The sequence below is a fragment of the Coregonus lavaretus genome (genome assembly GCF_964263955.1).
Source record: "Coregonus lavaretus genome assembly, chromosome: 23".
NCBI classification, from domain to species: domain Eukaryota; kingdom Metazoa; phylum Chordata; class Actinopteri; order Salmoniformes; family Salmonidae; genus Coregonus; species Coregonus lavaretus.
Window position 1 is genome coordinate 35,382,763 of NC_140010.1, and position 25,399 is coordinate 35,408,161.

Here is a 25,399-nt window from a genome sequence, read left to right on the forward strand (position 1 = left end):
AGGCTCAACTCAGCTGTTTTGGTCCCATGCACAGAAGTCTTGCATCTCGCTCATCTCAATATCTGCGATACTACTCGTGGCAATGTCATTTCGCTGTCTACATTTAACACAGGCAGCCCTATTCTGATATTTTGCCCAATTATTGGCAATCTGATTGGTCAAAATCTGATTGGTCAAAATAACAATTTGTGCAGCGTTTGCCAAATTTCAGTCCTCATGACCCCAAGGTGTGCATGTTTTGGTGTTAGCCCTAACACTACACAGCTGATTGAAATGATCAAAGTTTGATGATTGTTTTAATCAGCTGTGTAGTGTTAGGGCAAAAACCGAAATGTGCTCCCGTTGGAGTCCCAAGGACCACGTTTGGGAAACCCTGAATTAGTGGCAAAAGGATAAGAATAAGGCTGCCTGTGTAAATCAGCGGGGAAAGAAGACCCTGTTGAGCTTGACTTTCTCCGCTGATTTACACAGGCAGCCTGCGCTACTCTGCATTGGCGGAGACTGCATTCACGGTAAATGCTGCATGTCGGCTAAATTGGAAATCACCTTTAAATGTAAATCGCTTTACAGCACTACTGATTGAATCGAGCTCCTAATCAAGGGCAAGATTCTACCAGATCTGCGCTAGCCAACATCCGCATAGCGGTTGTTTTGGCAGTGTCGTTGGTGGAACTGTTAGAGCTGTGCAAATCCACAAGCGGCTCTTTGCGTTACCTTATCTTGGTCACTGCCAAACAACACAACCTGCCAATTCGGCTAACTTCAAATAGCATCCCAGCTAACATTACATGACATCCCAAACAATATCAGTGACCATTGCTTTTTAATGCTACATCATGTGTTCCATTATTCACTGATGATCAGAGGGGTGATATCTGCTATAGCAGCAGAATGGCTACCTTACCATTTTGTTCCTCCAGTGGTCCTTGGATCTCAGGTAATCCTGCATTGACGATGGATGTACGGCGACGTAGACAATAGTCTACACTTTTTAATCACAGTTTTGAACTTCTAACGCGGTAGGGATAAGGAAGGGAGTGGTTGGTGACACACAAGAGCAGCCGGTCACTGATTTGTCCACTCATACCGCAGTTACACCCCCAACACAATCAAAACACAGCCAACGCAGGTTAACGCTCGAACTGATTGAATCGAGGCCCAAATCAAACCTGAAACCTTTAACTCGTTCAGTTGTTTTGTCATCTGGTGAAAACCTCTATCAACAGTGGGATACTGCAATAGTGCAAATGTGTGGGAGTCTAACAAATAACACCTTACTATATGATGAACTCTCAGCTAGTTATTCTGGACCACAGAGATTCTTCCATAAAGTTTCAACTGTCAATAATAGAGGAAACAGTATTTACAGGATATCAAAGGACTGTTATTCTATATAACCACAAAATATTTCCTTTCCAAAACTGCACAATTGAACCTTAAACGATAGTTGGCATCTAAAATGACTGGCTGCATATCATTTAATGGCATCTATGTTGGCAGTACCAGATTTCACAACGGTGACAATGATATGAAACAGAGTCGACCATCTCTGCTGCTGTTTATAAAACGTTGTTTTATAACTCCTCTGAATATCAGTGTCAACCCAACAATTAATGGGTATTTTTTTCAAATAACTGTTTAAAAAATATTATTAATAATAACAATAATAATAATAATAATAATAATAATAATAGGGGAAAGCCTGTAAAGACCTTATTTCTCCAGGAAACAAAACATTACAGTATTTCAATCCTTAAATCTCAAAATGAATCAAAGCAGGTGTTCTATGGGCAAAAGATAATTGTGGAAGAAAAATATAAAAAAGTGTGGAAAAGCATTGCAAGTGTCCTTCAATAATATCTATTGAAATTGAAACCATTTCCAACTGAAAAATAAAAAAGGTCCACAGTTAAAGATGGGTGTTCGTACATGAAATATTCCACAAAAAAACAAAATGACCACAAGTCCCCAACTACTTGATATCTAATGGATCTTTCACACTCAAGTAAAACATGTATTCTGTATTAGTTTAGTGTCAATTCCTGCACTAATCCTGGTGTCACAGATGTACGTAAGACTGCACACCAACACTCAGGTTACAGAGTTTGCCCATTTGGTCTTTGTCTAGAGTTGGTTTTGATGGGTGGTTGTTGGCTGTCCATAGTTAGCCTTAGTCGGTAGCTAGCAGTTGGTATCTACTGTTTGTATATTCTTCATGGGCCTCATGATGACTGTTCAAAAGGATACTTGCCCTGAAATACAACCAATTATTTGTCATTTCCATTTAAATTAAATATGTTTTTGTCTACAGTTGATAGAATTAACAGACTTTAAAAATAAATACAAAACTTTGGTATTCTACAGATTTTGGTAGAATTCCTCACATAGTATTAGTGTAATGTATAGCAAATGCCTGTTCAGATTGTTTACCTCACGGAAGCTTGCATACTCATTCTTCATTCGTTTCATGGTGGCCTTCGCGAAGTTCACACTTTCCTTCAACTGTTTCGTTCTCAATTCCTTCAGTGATAAACACAGTAAACTCATAAAACATGAAACAGTAAGTACACCCACATGTCTGTTGCACAGTGAAAATAACAACAGATTTCAAGAAGAATAATGCATCATGTATCGCTTTGATTTTTGCTTCTTTTAAGAATTGATAGACAAAATTCTAAATCAAAAAACAACCTGCCAATTTGGCTAACTTCAAGTAGCATCCCAGCTAACATTACGTGACCTCCAAAACAACATCAGTGACCATTGCTTTTTAACGCTACATCATGTGTTCCATTATTCACTGATGATCAGAGGTGTGATATCTGCTGTAGCAGGAGAATGGCTGCCTTACCATTTTGTTCCTCAGGTGGTCCTTGGAGCTCAGGTGATCCTGCAATGACGATGGATGTACAGAGACGTAGACTTGGCACGAAGCACAGTGGAAAATCTCAATTCTTGTCATGTAATCCTTGTCCAGCAATGCTGCGAATGACAGGGGTGAGATAGAGGTCAAATCACAAATCAAATCTTATTTGTCACATGCGCCGAATACAACTGGTGTAGACTTTACCGTGAAATGCTTGATTACGAGCCCTTCCCAACAATGCAGAGTTTAAAGATAAAAATGAAAGTCACACAAGAGTAATAAAATACACAAGAATGGAGCTATAAACAGGGACTACCAGTACCAGATCAATGTGCAGCGGTACGAGGTATTTGAGGTAGATACAGAGCATTCGTAAAGTATTCAGCCCCATTTACTTTTTCCACATTTTGTTACGTTACAGCCTTATTCTAAAATTGATTTTAAAAAATAATAATACTCATCAATCTATACACAATACCCCATAATGACGAAGCAAAAACAGGTTTCTAGAAATTTTGCTAATTTATAAAAAATTGAAATATCACATTTACATTAAGTATTCAGAACCTTTACTCAGTACTTTTGTACCGTTGGCAGCGATTACAGCCGAGTCTTCTTGGGTATGACGTTACAAGCTTGGCACACCTGTATTGGGGGAGTTTCTCCCATTCTTCTCTGCAGATCCTCTCAAACTCTGTCAGGTTGGATGGGGAGCGTTGCTGCACAGCTATTTTCAGGTCTCTCCAGAGATGTTCGATTGGGTTCAAGTCCGGGCTCTGGCTGGGCCACTCAAGGACATTCAGAGACTTGTCCTGAAGCCACTCCTGCGTTGTCTTGGCTGTGTGCTTAGGGTCGTTGTCCTGTTGGAAGGTGTACCTTCGCCCCAGTCTGAGGTCCTGAGCGCTCTGGAGCAGGTTTTCATCAAGGATCTCACTGTACTTTGCTCAGTTCATCTTTCCCTCGATCCTGACTAGTCTCCCAGTCCCTGCCGCTGAAAAACATCCCCACAGCATGATGCTGCCACCACCATGCTTCACCGTACGGATGGTGCCAGGTTTCCTCCAGACGTGACGCTTGGCATTCAGGCCAAAGAGTTCAATCTTGGTTTCATCAGACCAGAGAATCGTGTTTCTCATGGTCTTAGAGTCCTTTAGGTGCCTTTTGGCAAACTCCAAGCGGGCTGTCATGTGCCTTTTACTGAGGAGTGGCTTCCGTCTGACCACTCTACCATAAAGGCCTGATTGGTGGAGTGCTGCAGAGATGGTTGTCCTTCTGGAAGGTTCTCCCATCTCCACATAGGAACTCTAGAGCTCTGTTAGAGTGAACTTCGGGTTCTTGGTCACCTCCCTGACCAAGGCCCTTCTCCCCTGATTGCTCAGTTTGGAAGAGTATAGGAAGAGTCTTGGTGGTTCCAAACTTCTTCCATTTAAGAATGATGGAGGCCACTGTGGTCTTGTGGACCTTCAATGCTGCAGAATGTTTTTGGTACCCTTCCCCAGATCTGTGCCTCGACACAATCCTATCTCGTCCTCATGGCTTGGTTTTTGCTCTGACATGCACTGTCAACTGTGGGACCTTATATAGACAGGTTTGTGCCTTTCCAAATCATGTCCAATCAATTGAATTTACCACAGGTGGACTCCAATCAAGTTGTAGAAACAGCTCAAGGATGATCAATGGAAACAGGATGCACCTGAGCTCAATTTCGAGTCTCATAGCAAATGGTCTGAATATTTATGTAAATAAGGTATTTCTGTTTTTTTTTTATGCATTTGCTCAAATGTCTAAAAACCTGTTTTTGCTTTGTCATTATGGGGTATTGTGTGAAGATTGATGAGGAAAAAAATAATTTAATCAATTTTAGAATAAGGCTGTAACGTAACAAAATGTGGAAAATGGTACGGGGTCTGAATACTTTCCGAATGTGCTGTATGTACATGAAGGCATGGTAAAGTCACTAGGCATCAGGATAGATAATAATAAGAGTAAAATAAAGAACAGAGTAGCAGCAGCAAATTAGTGTAAAAGTGTGTGTCTGCGTGTATGTGTTGTGTTGGTCTGCGTGTGTGTGCGTATGTAGTGTATGTGAATGTGTGTGGGTTTTGTGTGGGAGTGTCAATGTAGTGTGTGTGTGAGTGTGTATCAGTGGAGGCTCCTCAGAGGAGGAAGGGGAGGACCATCGTCAGTGAATTTCATAAAAATGTAAATAGTGAAACAAAAAAGTTAAACTAAATATATTCACGTCACCAAATAATTGATTAAAACACACTGTTTTGCAATGAAGGTCTACAGTAGCCTCCATAGCACCATGGTGTAACCGGAGGACAGCTAGTTTCCATCCTCCTCTGGGTACATTGACTTCAATCCAAAACCTAGGAGGCTAGTGGTTCTCACACCCTTCCATAGACTTCAGAGCACTTGCAGCATGAACTGACATGCTGTCCACCCAATCAAAGGATCAGAGAATGAATCTAGTACTGAAAGCATAAGATACAGCTAGCTAGCACTGCAGTCCATAAAATGTGGTGAGTATGTGACTCAAGAGAGAAAAACAATAGTTCAACAGTTTTGAACAAATTAATTCCTTAAAAGATGAAGGAGATGCAAGAGAGAGCTAGCTATTGTGTTTTTTTTTTCACTTTCACTTACTAGCTAGCTAGTTAGCTACTTTAGCATACTCAAACACACAGCTCAAACAGAGAGGGATGCTATGTTAGCTAGCTGGCTATGGCCATCCAACACTGGAACTCTTCCATGTCAAGGTAAGCTTTTGGTTTTCTTAATGTATTGTCACCGGGGCCTGCCGGTATAACTGCTAAACTGCTTGCTAACTGTACACTATTGCTGATTGTGGCGGGTTTACTAAGGCGTTAGTTCTAGTAGCTATGTTGACAACGATGTAGGCTGCGGTTAGCAGTTATGATATGAGGGTTTGGCTTGGTAAGGTGTTTTCGCCTGATCACAGACAGCTGATGGTCATGCACTGAAGTCCACAAGCGAAGGGAAACGGTGAGACGAGAGCGAGTAGATGTGAGAAGTAATTATCCAACGATCAAAGGGATCATGCCGTTTATATGTGGCTGCTATAAAACTGTTTGCGTGTGATTAGGGGTGTATTTTTTTTATCCAGCTGATTCTGTTGAAAAACGTTTCTTAAAACGGAAGCAAACGGAACGGGGATAAACATACCTGAATTTGTCAAATAGAAAGTCTCGTTTGCAACTGTTGGACTAATGACTACACCCTAGATCAGCTAGATGCAGGCAAGAGTATGCAAGGTGGTATTGAATGTGTCAATGTCTGTCACATTGATTACTCAAATTACTCTCGACCTGTGCACCTACATTGTAAACTTTCATTCATAGGCTAGGTTGTTGCAACATCATGTATAGGGAAAATTTGAGTATCATGTAGTAGCCTAAACCTATCGATGTTACATTGAGCTGGGTGAATGGAATATGAATGACAGTCATCCAATATGCTGTAATAGAAATAAGGCCATGCTCATCCAAAAAATATATTGTCCTCCCTCATCTTAAACGGCACCAACCGTCACTGGTGTGTATATGGTTTGTATTTATAGTCTAGTGAGTGTGCATAGGGTCAGTACAAGATAGAGTCAGTGCAGGTAGTTCGGGTACCATTAAATTACCATTTAGCTGTCTGGCTATTTGGCAGTCCCAGTCTGGCTATTCAATAGTAAAGTGTAGGCTTAATGACACCAGAAAGCTAGCAGACACTAGGCAGTGATACGTTCATCAACTCATACAAGTGCATTTAGAATCGATAGGTTCAGTTCAGAGAAAAAAAACAACAACTAAATATTGGTGAGATATTACATTTTGCCACCTAAGAATATATATATATATATATATATATATACCGTAATTTTCTGACTATAAGCCGCGCCTTTTTTCCAATTTTTCGACCCTGCGGCTTATATAACGGTGCGGCTAATCTATGGATTTTTACAGCTAACGGCCACTAGAAGACCTCCTAAATCTATGGATTTTACAGGTTACAGTCCACCAACTTGAACGCTATGGGCTCTATGACCGGTCCGCGCCGCCCACCTTTAAGCGGCGGGCTCCAGCAGGAAAAGCTGGAGGCCGGAAAAGAGTGAGACAGGTAGCGCGCAAAAGTAAAAGTGGAACCGAGAGTGGTACGAGAGACAGAACGAGAGCAAGACAGTTTGTCTCTTTCCCGACAATCCCCTCTGTGCACGAACCCTTACATATGGTAATTAAACATTAAAACACCTGCGGCTTATAGTCCAGTGCGGCTTATATATGTACACATCATTCAATATCATTCAATTTAGCTGCTGCGGCTTATACTCCGGTGCGCCTTATAGTGCGGAAAATACGGTATATACACACACACACACACACACATACAGTGAGGGAAAAAAGTATTTGATCCCCTGCTGATTTTGTACGTTTGCCCACTGACAAAGAAATGATCAGTCTATCATTTTAATGGTAGGTTTATTTGAACAGTGAGAGACAGAATAACAACAAAAAAATCCAGAAAAACGCATTTCCAAAATGTTATAAATTGATTTGCATTTTAAATTAGGGAAATAAGTATTTGACCCCCTCTCAATCAGAAAGATTTCTGGCTCCCAGGTGTCTTTTATACAGGTAACGAGCTGAGATTATGAGCACACTCTTAAAGGGAGTGCTCCTAATCTCAGCTTGTTACCTGTATAAATGACACCTGTCCACAGAAGCAATCAATCAATCAGATTCCAAACTCTCCACCATGGCCAAGACCAAAGAGCTCTCCAAGGATGTCAGGGACAAGATTGTAGACCTACACAAGGCTGGAATGGGCTACAAGACCATCGCCAAGCAGCTTGGTGAGAAGGTGACAACAGTTGGTGCGATTATTCGCAAATGGAAGAAACACAAAATAACTGTCAATCTCCCTCGGCCTGGGGCTCCATGCAAGATCTCACCTCGTGGAGTTGCAATGATCATGAGAACAGAGAGGAATCAGCCCAGAACTACACGGGAGGATATTGTCAATGATCTCAAGGCAGCTGGGACCATAGTCACGAAGAAAACAATTGGTAACACACTATGCCGTGAAGGACTGAAATCCTGCAGCGCTCGCAAGGTCCCCCTGCTCAAGAAAGCACATATACAGGGCCGTCTGAAGTTTGCCAATGAACATCTGAATTATTCAGAGGAGAACTGGGTGAAAGTGTTGTTGTCAGATGAGACCAAAATGGAGCTCTTTGGCATCAACTCAACTCGGCGTGTTTGGAGGAGGAGGAATGCTGCCTATGACCCCAAGAACACCATCCACACCGCCAAACATGGAGGTGGAAACATTATGCTTTGGGGGTGTTTTTCTGCTAAGGGGACAGGACAACTTCACCGCATCAAAGGGACGATGGACGGGGCCATGTACCGTCAAATCTTGGGTGAGAACCTCCTTCCCTCAGCCAGGGCATTGAAAATGGGTCGTGGATGGGTATTCCAGCATGACAATGACCCAAAACACACGGCCAAGTCAACATAGGAATGGCTCAAGAAGAAGCACATTAAGGTCCTGGAGTGGCCTAGCCAGTCTCCAGACCTTAATCCCATAGAAAATCTGTGGAGGGAGCTGAAGGTTCGAGTTGCCAAACGTCAGCCTCGAAACCTTAATGACTTGGAGAAGATCTGCAAAGAGGAGTGGAACAAAATCCCTCCTGAGATGTGTGCAAACCTGGTGGCCAACTACAAGAAACGTCTGACCTCTGTGATTGCCAACAAGGGTTTTGCCACCAAGTACTAAATCATGTTTTGCAGAGGGGTCAAATACTTATTTCCCTCATTAAAATGCAAATCAATTAATAACATTTTTGACATGCGTTTTTCTGGATTTTCTTGTTGTTATTCTGTCTCTCACTGTTCAAATAAACCTACCATCCAAATTATAGACTGATCATGTCTTTGTCAGTGGGCAAACGTACAAAATCAGCAGGGGATCAAATACTTTTTCCCTCACTGTGTATATACACACACACACACACACACACACACACACACACACACACACACACACACACACACACACACACACACACACACACACACACACACACACACACACACACACACACACACACACACACACACACACACACACACACACAGTGCCTTCGGAAAGTATTCAGACCCCTTCCTTTTTCCCCACATTTTGTTACGTTAGTCTTATTCTAAAATGGATTAAATAAAAATGTCCTCAGCCATCTACAAACAATATCCCATAATGACAAAGTGAAAACAGGTTTTTAGGAATGTTTGCAAATGTACATAAGTATTCAGACCATTTGCTATGAGACTCGAAATTGAGCTCAGGTGCATCCTGTTTCCATTGATCATTCTTGAGATGTTTCTACAACTTGATTGGAGTCCACCTGTGGTAAATTCAATTGATTGGACATGATTTGGAAAGGCACACACCTGTCTATATAAGGCCCCACAGTTGACAGTGCATATCAGAGCAAAAACCAAGCCATGAAGTGAAAGGAATTTTCCGTAGAGCTATGAGACAGGATTGTGTCGAGGCACAGATCTGGGGAAGGGTACCAAAAAAAGGCTGCAGCATTGAAGGTCCACAAGAACACAGTGGCCTCCATCATTCTTAAATGGAAGAAGTTTGGAACCACCAACACTCTTCCTAGAGCTGGCCGCATGGCCAAACTGAGCAATCGGGGGAGAAGGGCATTGGTCAGGGAGGTGACCAAGAACCCAATGGTCACTCTGACAGAGCTCCAGAGTTCCTCTGTGGAGATGGGAGAACCTTCCAGAAGGACAACCATCTCTGCAGCACTCCACCAATCAGGTCTTTATGGTAGAGTGGCCAGACGGAAGCCACTCCTCTGTAAAAGGCACATGACAGCCCACTTGGAATTTGCCAAAAGGCACCTAAAGACTCTCAGACCATGAGAAACAAGATTCTTTGTTCTGATGAAACCAAGATTGAACTCTTTGTCACGTCTGGAGGAAACCTGGCACCATCCCTATGGTGAAGCATGGTAGTGGCAGCATCATGCTGTGGGGATGTTTTTCAGTGGCAGGGACTGGGAGACTAGTCAGGATCGAGGGAACGATGAACGGAGCAAAGTACAGAAAGATCCTTGATGAAAACCTGCTCCAGAGCGCTCAGGACCTCAGACTTGGGCAAAGGTTCACCTTCCAACAGGACAACGACCCTAAGCACACAGCCAAGACAGCACAGGAGTGGCTTCGGGACAAGTCTCTGAATGTCCTTGATTTGCCCAGCCAGAGCCCGGACTTGAACCCGATCTAACATCTCTGGAGAGACCTGAAAATAGCTGTGCAGCAACACTCCCCATCCAACCTGACAGAGCTTGAGAGGATCTACAGAGAAGAATGGAAGTTACTCCTCAAATACAGGTGTGCCAAGCTTGTAGCATCATACCCAAGAAGACTTGATGCTGTAATCGCTGCCAAAAGTGCTTCAACAAAGTACTGAGAAAAGGGTCTAAATACTATATTTCCAGGTTTTTTTTATTATAAATTAGCAGAAATTTCTAAAAACCTGTTTTTGCTTTGTCATTATGGAGTATTATGTGTAGATTGATGAGGGGAAAAAAACGATTTAATCAATTTTAGAATAAGGCTGTAACGTAACAAAATGTGGAAAAAGTCAAGGGGTCTGAATACTTTCCGAAGGCACTGTATATATAAAGAAATCACTTTATTTTCACAGAAACAGAGGGAGAGACAGGCAAATGGGAGAATAGTAGGAGGTTGGACGCTGGGATTGAACCCCGGTCTCTGGTCGGGAACAGTATATGTGACTAGTCAGTAGCGTTAACACAGGCGTTTGCAAATGTAGCTACCTCTAAGGCTTTGTCTGTTCATCTGTGGTCTATCACCTCGCTGGACTTTGATTAACATTGCCTCCTGAAATGTAAAGAAAAAGACATTCCCCTAAATCAATAAGAGCTTTTCATACAGATTGATAATCTGACATTTAATTCCATCTGAGAGAGAATGCATTTGCTTGACGTACATGTAAAAAGGCGATTGCTGTGTCGTTGTAGTTGTTTTGATTCTGGATGTGCTCCAGGGTCTCCCAGTGACTATTGCACTTCAGATGCATCCCAAGCATGCCCGCTTTTTGGAAATTCAAGTTGCACATTTCACAGGTGTAAAAATCCCTGAAAAGACAATAGAATGGGACTGTCAGATCTGTGTCAATATTATTGTGCATTGCAGTAAGGATGTCCTTGCAAAAAACATGATAAGTCAAATGATGGTTCCTCCAATCATGTTTGTTCTTTACCTGGATAAGTCCTCATTTGGGCTTCTACTTCTCTTCTTTGTTACCTCTGGGGGAGACTTGATTTGGTCCCCTACTAAAAGGGACATCTAACAATCACACACACACTCTATCCCTTCACAACTCGCTCAGACCATTATCAAAATAACAGTTGCTTGGCAATCCTACCTCTTCCACTAGAATCTGATTGGCGATGATTGGGGTTGGTAATCCAGTTGGACTGGGTAAACCCAGGTGGACTTCTTGTCTGCTGAGGACAGAAACATCAAAATGCTGCACAGACGCAAGCCTCAGCAACATCTTTTGACCCTTTTCCCCAAATAATAACCTGACTGCAGGGAACATCTGAACCTCTTACCTCTTTATCAGGTACTGTGGTTGTGGACAATTCTCTCCCATTTCCCCTCCGCCCCCCATATGCATTGCGGGGGAATAGTGGCGTTTCTGTCGTGGGCAACGGCCGGGCTGAGTGGTCATGGCTTGACTGGTCATGTCTGGAGCCATGGCTCGACTGCTCATGTCTGGTACCAGAACGAGAGTATGACAAGTCCCAGTTGAGGCCGTCATGATGCCCAGCTACTGAAGCGGAGCCTTGATATCCAGTACTCAGGCCGCAGCTCTGTCCACTGACTCTGTGTCTGTGATGGTCTTCCCTGCCTTTGGAAGGCTCCACTTCGGAGTCTGATGATGAGCCAGGATCATACGGGTCGTAGAGCACAGCCCTGGAGAAAACATCAAGAGTATTTCTGGATTTTCAGGTCTCCACATTTCTACAGTATATGGTACCACTTTTAAGGAGGCCTTACACTAGGACTAGGCCATGTCTTCAATAGCCATATAACATACCAAGCGATGTTCCAAACAAGTCTAAATCAAATTTTTGCAGGAAATCCTCTGCTTGATACATTTAGAATGGATACATCAAAAGCAAAACTGAATATCTTACTTTTCTGAGTTGATTGTTTGCTGAGAGTTGTAAGATGCTGGTCTTACAGTCGAGTGTCTTGTGTGGTGGGTATAACCATGGGTTGTTTCTGTGTGGAATAAAATATGCTTTGTTCATTGAAATTATAAACAAGAACAGAATGTAGCTAATCATTAAGCAATCAGGTTTCCTATCCATATCAGACAGGTATTGCCAATATTGGACCATAGCTAAGTAGACCTACCTCCACTTCTCTGGGTTGGTGTGATGCTGTAATAGAATAAATACATTATATTAGTCAAGTGAATACTCTAAAACACAACACATTATAGTTTACGTTAGCTAGCTGGCCATTCATAATAATAACTCGCTAGCTAGCTAAGCAGCTAACAGTTAACGTTATTGCATGAATTATTATTGCTGGCATATTTGCTTTTTCAACGGGAAAAAACAGAAAACTATCTGCATCTTTATCATCATCTAACGTTACATCGCTTTTAAATATTATTTGATTAACTAGCTAACGTTAACAACATATGTACCCAATATCCCTTCAACATCCTAGTTGCGGTCCGAAGCCAGTAAACAATGAGATTAGCAATGAATGACAATGTAGCTAGTTAGTTGGCCTACCTTCCATGACCAGCAGTGCATATATTCGGTGGTCCATTATCATAAAACGAGTCATTATTTCGTCGACTCATTCTCGTCCTCTGGTAATGCACTATTAATGCTTACGGACATTCACATTTCTATTCTATTACTGTCTCGTTTACGTGGCTGCAGCTGGCTAAAAGTCTACCAATCTTTCGTCATGCTACAAATAAACTACAGTACACAACACCACTTTCAATATCTCCCTGTAGGAGCACGGAGACGGCAGTGTAGAGATAATTTTTCTTCTTCTGTGGATTTATTAAATGGCGGTTGGCAACCAACTTTAAGGTGCATTACCGCCACCAACTGGACTGGAGTGTGGACCTGAGTCAGGGAAGGTCTAAGCAGCATAGAGATAGATAGAGAATACAATTTTGAATCTGTGCCATTTATAACGTCTGTGAAAGGACTGGCAGCGCCATTCGCTTTATGCAGCTAGCGGCCATATTGAATGACGTCGACAACAAAAAACGAGGCTAGGGTGGGAAAATAAGGAAGCTTCTCATTCAAAACAATGGCTGGCAAATGGACAAGCAACCTGCAGATACTACCACCAATTACAGTCACATCGATCTACAAATGGGCTGATGAATACCTCAGAATTCTGAAACTGGTCCAGACTAAAGGATACAGCAATTGGATCGAGGATATATCCACAATGTTGAAGGTAATTATGCGATTGTGCAATGCTTGCCTAAAGTTAGAGGCATCCAGCACAGTCTGTCTGGTGGCATCAGCAATGTTGCTGGCTAATATGTTAGGTGTTATGAATGTAAGTGTTACTTATCCATCATTCAAACATTCTATCTTTAAATTGCAGCTCACATAATGGGTTGTTTAGCTTGAACTGTGCCCTTGTTTTGGTTGTTCTGTAACATTAACTAGCTATTGTAGGTATCACTAACAAGGTTAGATTACTCGCTAGCTAAGCTTGTCAAACGATTATTGATTCATGTCCATGTTGTCATGCTTTTTTGTAACGTAGCTAAGCTTGTCCAATGAATAACAATGCTTTATCATTCACAATTTAGTCTGGAGGATAGACACGGAAAGGTGTAGTGTGAGAGAATGAGACTCCTTGCGTGGTTCAGGTAGCCAGCTGATAATAGTGTAGGAATACTTAAGTGTTGCTCACATTCTTCTGAGCTTGTTCAGGGTTCAGGCTATTCTGGAAGACTACCATTCCATAACATAATGTTTATAAATGGTTTATACAGTGCCTTGCAAAGGTATTCATCCCCCTTGGCGTTTTTCCTATTTTGTTGCATTACAACCTAATTTAAATGTATTTTTGGATTTGATTTTTTAATGGACATACACAATAGTCCAAATTGGTGAAGTGAAAAAAATAACTTGTTTCAAACTATTCTAAAAAATAAATAACTGAAGTGGTGTGTGCATATGTATTCACCCCCTTTGCTATGAGGCCCCTAAATAAGATCTGGTGCAACCAATTACCTTCAGAAGTAACATAATTAGTTAAATAAAGTCCACCTGTGTGCAATCTAAGTGTCACATGATTTGTCACATGATCTCAGTATATACACCTGTTCTGAAAGGCCCCAGAGTTTGCAACACCACTAAGCAAAATATCAGAAACGTTGAACATAACATTTAACATTTTAGTCATTTAGCAGACGCTCTTATCCAGAGCGACTTACAGTTAGTGAGAGCATACATTTTCATACTGGCCCCCCGTGGGAACATCCCACGGAGCACCATTAAATCCATTATTTAAAAAATGGAAAGAACATGGCACCACAACAAACCTGCCAAGAGAGGGCCGCCCACCAACTCACAGACCAGGCAAGGAGGGCTTTAATCAGAGGCAAAAAAGAGACCAAAGATAACCCTGAAGGACCTGCAAAGCTCCACAGCGGAGATTGGAGTATCTGTCCATAGGACCACTCCACAGTGTAAGGGTTGGTGTGAGGTGTGACCCAGGTACGGTTCAGGATAGACAGTAGGCAAGGATGGTGAAACAAGGATCTTTACTAGTGGTCCAAAAGCCAGGATACAAAACAACAGACTATACACAAAAACAAATGAGGAGCACATAGGTCTCCAAAAAACAGGCTGACAACAAACAATACGAAATACTAACTCTGACTGGAAAAACACAATGACACAGGGAGAACACTTCTCGAGAACACTTGTCTCCTGAGTGGCGCAGTGGTCTAAGGCACTGCATCGCAGTGCTAACTGTGCCATTAGAGATCCTGGTTCGAATCCAGGCTCTGTCGCAGCCGGCCGCGACCGGGAGACTCATGGGCGGCGCACAATTGGCCCAGCGTCGTCCAGGGTAGGGGAGGGAATGGCCGGCAGGGATGTAGCTCAGTTGATAGAGCATGGCGTTTGCAACGCCAGGGTTGTGGGTTCGATTCCCACTGGGGGCCAGTATAAAAATAAATTATTCACTAACTGTAAGTCGCTCTGGATAAGAGCGTCTGCTAAATGACTAAAATGTAAATGTAAATGAGTACCTGTAACTCCGTCACGTGATCCGACACTGATACGTACTGCTTGACATCAAGGAACTAGCAGAGACAACTGAGCAAGGGAACACAGGGAAGTGAGGGCATAAATACACAGGTGAATCAGATAGCCACAGGTGACACCAATAGGCAGATAATTAGTCCCGACTGTGAGTGAAGAGGTGCCTATGGTTGTCGGAGGATGACACCTAGCGGGTCGCTCCGGAACTGCGACCCACTCCTGTAACACCCCAGAGCTGGGCTTTACGGAAGAGTGGCCAGAAAAAAGCCATTGCTTAAAGAAAAAAATAAGCAAACACGTTTGGTGTTCGCCAAAAGGCATGTGGGAGACTCCCCAAACATATGGAAGAAGGTACTCTGATCAGATGAGGCTAAAATTGAGCTTTTTGGCCATCAAGGAAAACGCTATGTCTGGCACAAACCCAACACCTCTCATCACCCCGAGAACACCATCCCCACAGTGAAGCATGGTGGTGGCAGCATCATGCTGTGGTGATGTTTTTCATCGGCAGGGACTGGGAAACTGGTCAGAATTGAATATAGGGACATTCTTGAGGGAAACCTGTTTCAGTCTCCAGAGGTTTGAGACTGGGACAGAGGTTCACCTTCCAGCAGGACAATGACCCTAAGCATATTGCTAAAGCAACACTCGAGTGGTTTAAGGGGAAACATTTAAATGTCTTGGAATGGCCTAGTCAAAGCCCAGACCTCAATCCAATTGAGAATCTGTGGTATGACTTAAAGATTGCTGTACACCAGCGGAACCCATCCAACTTGAAGGAGCTGGAGCAGTTTTGCCTTGAAGAATGGGCAAAAATCCCAGTGGCTAGATGTGCCAAGCTTATAGAGACATACCCCAAGAGACTTGCAGCTGTAATTGCTGCAAAAGGTGGCTCTACAAAGTATTTACTTTGGGGGGGTGAATAGTTATGCACGCTCAAGTTCAGTTTTTTTGTCTTATTTCTTGTTTGTTTCACCCCCAAAAATATTTTGCATCTTCAAAGTGGTAGGCATGTTGTGTAAATCAAATGATATAACCCCCCAAAAAATCCATTTTAATTCCAGGTTGTAAGGCAACAAAATAGGAAAAATGCCAAGGGGGGTGAATACTTTCGCAAGCCACTGTAAGTAGGTGTTTCAATCATTGCATACCATAAGGTGTTTTATTAACCCCACCAGGCTTTGTAAAGGTTTTCCTGAGATATATATGATTAGCAGCCTATGATGAGTCTATATTCAGGATGTCACTGTTCAATGGAATGGTTGTGCTCCAGCAATTAGAAAAACAACCCCTTATTCAGTTATTTCCTTTCATTTTCTTTCCTCTGCTCATGTTCAATTTTACATCCCCCCTTCCACTGCTGAGAAACAAAAAACCTCAAACAATGTGTCAAAAATGATTATCAATAGTGTTAAGTTGCGTCATTCGAATCTGGTATCAGAACAGAATTTAACACTAAGTTACTGAATATATTCTCAGCTTTTTTATTAATATAATTAGTCAAGCGAATAAATGGTAAATGCAATCTTCGTATATACGGGTTCACTGTAACACCTCACAGGGCTAACAGAGAACTAACTGTCCCAACCCAAAGTTATTCTTTTAATACTCTGACAGAGATAGTTCCCGTTCAAAGCGGGCCTGTCAGAGTAGAGGCTGAGCGTAGTTTAAACTTACTCAGCCTGTCGTTGGCGCACAGGCTGGTCCCAGCCCCTTGGCGCTTCACTGTTGCCGGGCATTAGTTGTTTTTGCAACCTGTCTTGAGAGTCAGCAACCTCAGACATAGTTTCCTCTTCTTCATTGTTGCAGTACACATGTCCTTGAGCGGTTTAACAAAGAGGCAGTGTGTGTGTGTGTGTGTGTGTGTGTGTGTGTGTGTGTGTGTCACAAGTCTATCTCAGCCTCCCCCCTAACGGTTCCTCACATTAGTCACAGCTTGTTATGTTAAACAATCTATATCAGTACAGCACAAACCTATTATGTTTCATCATTAATGTATTCTTTTTAAGCTAGGCATCACATCTAATTATAAGAAAATAGATCCCAACAATAGTACATTTTCCAATAGTGAGCTCCCATTTTAGATTGTGGGGATTGTTTTTTTTCGCACAGCAAGTTAGTTATGCTAGACACTATTACAGTGGATTTTCAAGCAGAGACTACAATAGCCTATATTTGGTCAATACTTATAAAAGTAGTGTGTGGAGATACACATCTACCCCAAATACATTTTTACATTGGTGTTTTATTACTGTCATCATTAACTCTCTTGAAAAATCCATAATATCTTTCAATTCCAACTGCGAAAATGTTGTTCTATGTCTACTTTGGCTCACCTGATGTGAGTATTACTTTTGTTGTTTGAAATGCCTTTTTGTTGCTATGCTTTCAGGTGGACCTTTCACCTGAGTCTCTTCATTGAAAAGTCAGTGCAACTGCAATGCTGGACAAGGACAGTATAATCACCTTATTGGTTTGCTGTACACTTCAGCACACTACATCAACATGGGATGCAAGACTGTCCCTCCCACAGAGAGCAAAACCTCTTTACCCCAGACCTGGCACGTCCCATCACGCGCCTTGGGTTTGAGATATAAACCCATCAATACTGTGGAGATCTCAAAGATACCCAGAAAGGACATGCCCCCTGTAAAGAAGGTGCGCTCAGGTGAGGGGATAGTAAGCAACCTCTACTGACCAGTACCACTCCCCCTGCACAAAGCCTTAAGAACAACCTCTCTGACATTGGAAACACGTCAACTCCTCACACTCATGAACTCCCCAGCACATCAGCCAAAGAGTGTACCCTCACAATATGGGGATCTGCCCTTTGGGTCTGTCTTGACTTATTAAAATCTCAATGTGCCAGAGCCCACCCCCACTGATGATAAACCCACCTTTCCACTGCCTCCACAGGCCAGTAGCTTTACACCTGTTCTGAATCAAGATGAGATGGACCTTTACGGTGGTATGGAGATAACAGTCTGACGCAGAACACCTTGAGAGGGAAACTAGAGAGCAAAGTAACAAAGTCTGGCATTGTGTGCGCTCTCAGTGCATTACCTCATCTAATTTCAAAAGGGTGTGCTCAAGGCAAGCAGGCATGGACAGCCTTGCTACAAATCTACAGAGGAGTAAAATAAATGGGCAGACCAAGGCAATGAAAAGGGGGCTTGAGCTAGAATCAGTGGCTGCAGCAATATACACAGAAATCTCTGGCAGAGATGTCTTACCACGTGGCATTGTGATTAACCCCCATTGTCCCGATTTAGGTGCATCCCCAGACAGAGAGGTGGTTGACCAATCTGAGACTCCTCCTCATGGCCTCTTAGAAATGAAATGCCCAGATCAGAACAGCTACGAGGGTTGTCCATATCTCACTTCAAATGCAGATGGTACTTTCTTTTTAAAACAGAATCACTAGTACCACTATCAAATGATGGGACAAATGGGTATCACAGGAACCAAATGGTATGACTTCTTTGTGATGTGCAACGACAACTATCACTTGGAGAGAATATATACATTGAGAAGCCCAAAACTGGGTTGACGCAAGACAAACAATTTAATAATCAAAAATAAATATTTCCTGAATAACTGTAGTAGATAAGCTTTACACAAGGGGATGCTACCGTTGGCAGGCAGGCAGAGGCTTCTGAACGTAATCATGGTCAGGGTGTGGTACGCTTGCCTCCACCTCTTCGCCAGAACTGCAAGGTGAAAAGGAAGGCAAGAAATTTGTTTTTAACAAGCCCAACTACATGCTCTTAAAATGAATACTATCAGCTCTACATCTTCTATTCCAAATACAGGCCATGCAAATGAATACATCTTCCTTTTCTGTTAGTAGAACGCTTACAGAAAAATAACTCAAAATTAACTTGCATGGCCTATATGTAGAGTAGACTGGCAGAAACTAATGTATTCATTGTGAAAGATTGTAAATGGGAGCTAGTGACCGAGGTTAAACCAAATATTGTAAACTCACAAAAACACTAAAGTGACTGAAGTTCAGATAGCAAGTCTATACCTGACTATGATTTGGCAAGCCAGGTTCTCAGCTTGAGGATCCTGATCCAGTGAGTCACTGCAGATACAAGGTTATGTTACATAAACCTGCTATGAACTATTGAAAATTACAGAAAAGATACACATGTAATAATAAACAACTACCTTAGCTCATCTGGCTCCTCAGCAGGTGCATCCTTTCCATGACGGGCAGCCTCACTGTAACACTGAAAAATACAATACAGTTGATTAATGATTCTACCTGACAAGTTGTATAATAAACTAGTAGTTACCTAGTTTAGGGGTAAGCTAAGCTAGATAGGCCTACCTTGCAGCTTTTCTGATGATGGTCCTCCTGCCAGGCTTTGGGGTGGACATCCAGGTGAACACAGTCGGCACAACCTACTCCTTTAGCATCCATTTCCCACTTATGGTCTTTAAAAAGGAATCCACAACAAAGTGTTTTGAACACAATTTGGTGTTATCAGTTAACTGTGTAGGGAAATATTGATCCAGTTTAGTTATCAAGCATCATAACTTGCTATATTGGTTAGAGATGCAAAGATAGCTACTAAGTTAACCAATGTTAGCAGTTCTCAGCTAACTGGTGGCTGTGTTGTTAGCCTGGCTGGCCAGTGGTTAGCTAGCTAACTAGCAACATTAAATTCAACAATCTTAACTTACCTTAAAATGTGGCCTGACAACTCTCTTTATTTTCACCACTCATTGTCATCGGAGTGCGGGGTCTTTGGGGAAACAGTGAAAAATGTATTCTTTGCATGACTCCCTCCTTTTGTAGGAGTTACACCCAGGGACGCAGAAGTATGAAGTTTGACTATGTTGCCCTGGTTTCCGGTCTCTGTTTCCCACCCAGGGCCTCGTTTTCGTTCAGCCGGAAGTGACGTATCGCGTCGTGTGAATTAAGCGAATTGAGGCGATCTCCATTTTAAATTAGTCAATTTTCTTCTTCACGATTGGCTGATCCCTCCTGACATGATTCCAACAGGGTCTGACATGATTCCAACAGGGTCACCAGGAGGGATCAGCCAATGAAGTTGGAAGTCCCACCCAGCTGACTACATTAAAATGGTGGAAGCCCTCAATGGTGCTGCACATGCTAAAACTGCCTGATGACCACTAGAGGCCTCTATCATTCTCTATGGGTGAATGGGCGCAGCATTTTCCTACTCTGTGACAGAAGCTAGTCAACTAAGATACTGCAAAGAAGCTGCTTCTAGGCTCTAAACTATGAATTATTATTGCCACCTATCATGCTGGAGTATTTAGACTACTCTATTCCCCTTCCAAATTTCCAAACAACAGTTTTTTATTGATGATTCAACTTGTTAGTTGCAATGGCCCTGGGAAAAGGTATACTATGAATTATAGCTATAGTAAGGCTTAAAATGACAAGAGATCTCCATATGCCAAGCTATCTGTGGCTTGCTTGTAATGTCATTATTAGCTACAATAAAGTGTAACCAGGCGCAGCAGCAAGCAAATGTCCAACAAAGTGTTGGAATTTCTGCCATCATCCTTGAAGGGAGATAAAGAAAGTCACACACATAACTCAACTTGACTATATAATATTGAATTACCAAAGTACTGGCAAGATAGTGTTCCCTGCAAAGCCTGAATTGATCTCATCTGGCCTGATGTCAGAGTTACAGGCATTAACTTCCAGATTGTATTTCAAAAGTTGCAAATTATTATTATTTTATTGCCCTATTCAAATGTCCCTATTGTTTTGGCATTACATCCTCCCTAAAGATGTTGTGTATGTTGTACCTTTGCTTGATCAAGGAAATTCAGTTAATGTCATGCACATGTGATAACAAACCCTCAACAAATCATTTTGTACAGCTGCTTACCAATTATCTATTTCTTTATACAGATATAACTGCATTATGATAAGATGCCACAGGAGCACCTTTGTACATACTGTACATAATATATTTAAGGTTTATTTAGAATTTTACACATTTGTAGCTAAAAGCTGATTTACAGAATACGTAATTAAGTACAGTACCAGTCAAAAGTTTGGACACACCTACTCATTCACAGGTTTTCTACATTGTAGAATAATAGTGAAGACATCGAAACTATGAAATAACACATATGGAATCATGAAGTAACCAAAAAAGTGTTAAACAAATCAAAATATATTTTATATTTTAGATTCTTCAAAGTAGCCACCACCCTTTACCTTGATGACAGCTTTGCACACTCTTGGCATTCTCTCAACCAGCTTAATGAGGAATGCTTTTCCAACAGTCTTGAAGGAGTTCTCACATATGCTGAGCACTTATTGGCTGCTTTTCCTTCACTCTGTGGTCCAACTCATCCCAAACCATCTCAAATGGGTTGAGGTCGGGTGATTGTGGAAGCCAGGTCATCTGATGCAGCACTCCATCACTCTCCTTCTTGGTCAAATAGCTCTTACACAGCCTGGAGGTGTGTTAGGTCATTGTCCTGTTGAAAAACAAATGATAGTCCCACTAAGCGCAAATCAGATGGGATGGCGTATCGCTGCAGAATGCTGTGGTAGCCTGTGGTGGATAAATCAGAATTAGCTAGGTAACATTGATAATTAAGATGTCTTATCTGCAGAATATGCTTATATGATTGAATTGTTGAACTCTTGTTATTAGAATGTCTCCTTTCGGACTCTGGTGGGGGCAGCTGCACTTCCTCCCTTATATGGGCCTCAGTCACCTGGGGCCCAGAGAAGGGAGAAGTTGGGCTTGTCTATCAAATGTCCTTGGTGCTATGCAGAATATCAGAAAGAGAATAGGGCAAAGGAGGTATGAAGGAAACATTGTTTCCATATGTGAATATGTGTCTTTACCCATTGCAAACCATTTGAAGGGATGGCATGAAGAATGGGAACAAATCACTTGTCTCCACAATGTCTGTGTGTCAGTCACCCCCTTCTTTGGCCTTGGGAGATAGTTCTCTCCCCTGGTTCCCTTTCTAGCAAGGTGAAAACTAAGTAACAACAAATGTCCTTCTAAATTCTTAGTACTGAACAAAACAATGAGTTATTTGTAATTGGGGCTAGGGTCTGGCACAGGATGTGTGGGGTTAATGTCTGGAACCATTGTATGTTATCTCTGAGGTTGCATCTATCCTGACCTATCCTGAGATAGTATATAACCCAGAGGCTCACTCCACTCAGTGGGCTCTCACTCTATTCACTTTGGTGTGGGTATTGTGACCAGCTCCCTTTTCGATACGTTTTTAATCAAGTTAATATTCTGATTGGTGATTGACCTTGTCTCTCCTCATTATTGATGAAAATATCCACCACAAGCCATGCTGGTTAAGTGTGCCTTGAATTCTAAATAAATCACAGACAGTGTCACCAGCAAAACACCATCACACCTCCTCCTCCATGCTTCACGGTGGGAACCACACATGCAGAGATCATCCATTCACCTACTCTGCGTCTCACAAAGACATGGCGGATGGAACCAAAAATCTCAAATTTGGACTCATCAGACCAAAGGACAGATTTCCACCGGTCTAATATCCATTGCTCGTGTTACTTGGCCCAAGCAAGTCTCTTCTTCTTATTGGTGTTCTTTAGTAGTGGTTTCTTTGCAGCAATTCAACCATGAAGGCCTGATTCACACAGTAAGATATAAAGAAAAACCCTGGACTGAGTAGGTGTGTCCAAACTTTTGACTGGTACTGTACATAAAATAATATACAGTTGAAGTCAGAAGTTTACATACACCTTAGCCAAATATATTTAAACTCAGTTTTTCACAATTCCTGACATTTAATCCTAGTAACAATTCCCTGTCTTAGGTCAGTTAGGATCACTACTTTATTTTTAGAATGTGAAATGTCAGAATATTAGTAGAGATAATTATTTATTTTAGCTTTTATTTCTTTCATCACATTCCCAGTGGGTCAGACGTTTACATACACTCAATTAGTATTTGGTAGCATTGCCTTCAAATTGTTTAACTTGGGTCAAACGTTTCGGGTAGCCTTCCACAAGCTTCCCACAATAAGTTGGGTGAATGTTGGCCCATTCCTCCTGACAGAGCTGGTGTAACTGAGTCAGGTTTGTAGGCCTCCTTGCTCGCACACGCTTTTTCAGTTCTGCCCACAAATGTTCTATAGGATTGAGGTCAGGGCTTTGTGATGGCCACTCCAATACCTTGACTTTGTTGTCCTTAAGCCATTTTGCCACAACTTTGGAAGTATGCTTGGGGTCATTGTCCATTTGGAAGACCCATTTGCGACCATGCTTTAACTTCCTGACTGATGTCTTGAGATGTTGCTTCAATATATCCACATAATTTTCCTTCCTCATGATGCCATCTATTTTGTGAAGTGCATCAGTCCCTCCTGCAGCAAAGTACCCCCAGAGCATGATGCTGCCACCCCCGTGCTTCACGGTTGGGATGGTGTTCTTCGACTTGCAAGCCCCCCTTTTTCCTCCAAACATAATGATCGTCATTATGGCCAAACAGTTATATTTTTGTTTCATCAGACCAGAGGACATTTCTCCAAAAAGTACGATATTTGTCCCCATGTGCAGTTGCAAACCGTAGTCTGGCTTTTTTATGGCGGTTTTGGAGCAGTGGCTTCTTCCTTGCTGAGCGGCCTTTCAGGTTATTCGATATAGAACTCTTTTTACTGTGGATATAGATACTTTTGTACCTGTTTCCTCCAGCATCTTCACAAGGTCCTTTGCTGTTGTTCTGGGATTGATTTGCACTTTTCGCACCAAAGTACGTTCATCTCTAGGAGACAGAACGCGTCTCCTTCCTGAGCGGTATGACGGCTGCGTGGTCCCATGGTGTTTATACTTGCGTACTATTGTTTGTACAGATGAACGTGGTACCTTCAGGCATTTGGAAATTGCTCCCAATGATGAACCAGATTTGTGGAGGTCTACAATTTTCTTTCTGAGGTCTTGGCTGATTTCTTTTGATTTTCCCATGATGTCAAGCAAAGAGGCACTGCATTTGAAGGTAGGCCTTGAAATACATCCACAGGTACACCTCCAATTGACTCAAATGATATCAATGAGCCTATCAGAAGCTTCTAAAGCCATTACATCATTTTCTGGAATTTTCCAAGCTGTTTAAAGGCACAGTCAACTTAGTGTAGGTAAACTTCTGACCCACTGGAATTGGGATACAGTGAATTATAAGTAAAATAATCTGTCTGTAAACAATTGTTGGAAAGATTACTTGTGTCATGCACAAAGTAGATGTCCCAACCGACTTGCCAAAACTATAGTTTGTTAACAAGAAATTTGTGGAGTGGTTGAAAAACTAGTTTTAATGACTCCAACCTAAGTGTATGTAAAACTTCAACTGAACAACTCACCACTATAACTGTGCCTCTTGCCTCCCTGTTGTGCAGTCTGTCTCTGTATCTTCTCTGCTGTCACTCTGTCTGTCTTTGCATCTCCTTGTTCTCCTATGTTGTCTGTCTGTCTGTCACGCCAAAGTGTTATTTGCTATTACATATAGAGTATGAAAAAATTAAAAATTAAAAAGGAAAATTTCAAAAAAGGAAAAAGAAAATATGTATGCACTCACTAACTGTAAGTCGCTCTGGATAAGAGCGTCTGCTAAATGACTAAAATGTAAATATATAGCCAACATATTAAGGAACTGGCAGTACATATGTGCCTCTCTGTTTACTGAATAAATGCCTAATAAATTACAATTGGCTTAGAAATTTGTGGAGTGGTTGAAAAACAAGTTTTAATGACTCCAACCTAAGTCTATGTAAACTTTCGACTTCAACTATATATACACTACCAGTCAAAAGTTTTAGAACAGCTACTCGTGGGTTTTTATTAATTTTTACTATTTTCTACATTGTAGAATAATAGTGAAGACATCAAAACTATTAAATAACACATATGGAATCATGTAGTAGCCAAAAAGTGTTAAACAAATCAAAATATATTTTATATTTGAGATTCTTCAAAGTAGCCACCCTTTGCCTTGATGACAGCTTTGCACACTCTTGGCATTCTCTCAACCAGCTTCATGAGGTAGTCACCTGGAATGCATTTCAATTAACAGGTGTGCCTTCTTAAAAGTTAATTTGTGGAATTTCTTTCCTTCTTAATGCGTTTGAGCCAATCAGTTGTATTGTGACAA

The 25,399-nt window shown here is 41.8% G+C and overlaps 1 protein-coding gene across 9 annotated transcripts; it reads right to left on the minus strand.

The window, feature by feature from the left end:
• Nucleotides 1–507: 507 nt before the first annotated feature.
• LOC311150446 (uncharacterized protein) lies at nucleotides 508–25,083 on the minus strand. 9 transcript variants are annotated; one of them, XM_084187939.1, is made up of 16 exons: nucleotides 24,612–25,083; nucleotides 19,944–21,731; nucleotides 19,588–19,694; nucleotides 19,425–19,486; nucleotides 19,282–19,338; nucleotides 18,884–18,961; nucleotides 12,343–12,368; nucleotides 12,120–12,207; nucleotides 11,532–11,895; nucleotides 11,342–11,423; nucleotides 11,177–11,249; nucleotides 10,904–11,051; nucleotides 10,731–10,794; nucleotides 2,852–2,982; nucleotides 2,431–2,520; nucleotides 508–2,252 (listed from the first exon to the last, which is right to left on the minus strand). In XM_084187939.1, the coding sequence occupies exons 3-16, from the start codon at nucleotides 19,678–19,680 to the stop codon at nucleotides 2,223–2,225; spliced, it is 1,386 nt and encodes a 461-aa protein (XP_084044065.1). In that variant the 5' UTR covers nucleotides 19,681–19,694; nucleotides 19,944–21,731; nucleotides 24,612–25,083; the 3' UTR covers nucleotides 508–2,222. The 9 variants fall into 9 exon arrangements, with proteins under 9 accessions (XP_084044065.1, XP_084044064.1, XP_084044066.1 ...); XM_084187938.1 differs by having other exon boundaries at nucleotides 19,588–19,751; XM_084187940.1 differs by having other exon boundaries at nucleotides 11,342–11,420; nucleotides 19,588–21,731.
• Between the last annotated feature and the right edge of the window lie 316 nt (nucleotides 25,084–25,399).

Bases quoted from the DNA above. Each gene is read 5' to 3' on its own strand.
- LOC311150446 (XM_084187939.1), bottom strand. From the start codon at position 19,680: ATGGATGCTAAAGGAGTAGGTTGTGCCGACTGTGTTCACCTGGATGTC. The intron at 12,208-12,342 runs GTAGGTCTACTT...TATTCCACACAG, and splicing joins ACCAACCCAGAGAAGTGGAG to AAACAACCCATGGTTATACC. The intron at 2,983-10,730 runs GTAGCTACATTT...TGTCATTCGCAG, and splicing joins GAACAGACAAAGCCTTAGAG to CATTGCTGGACAAGGATTAC.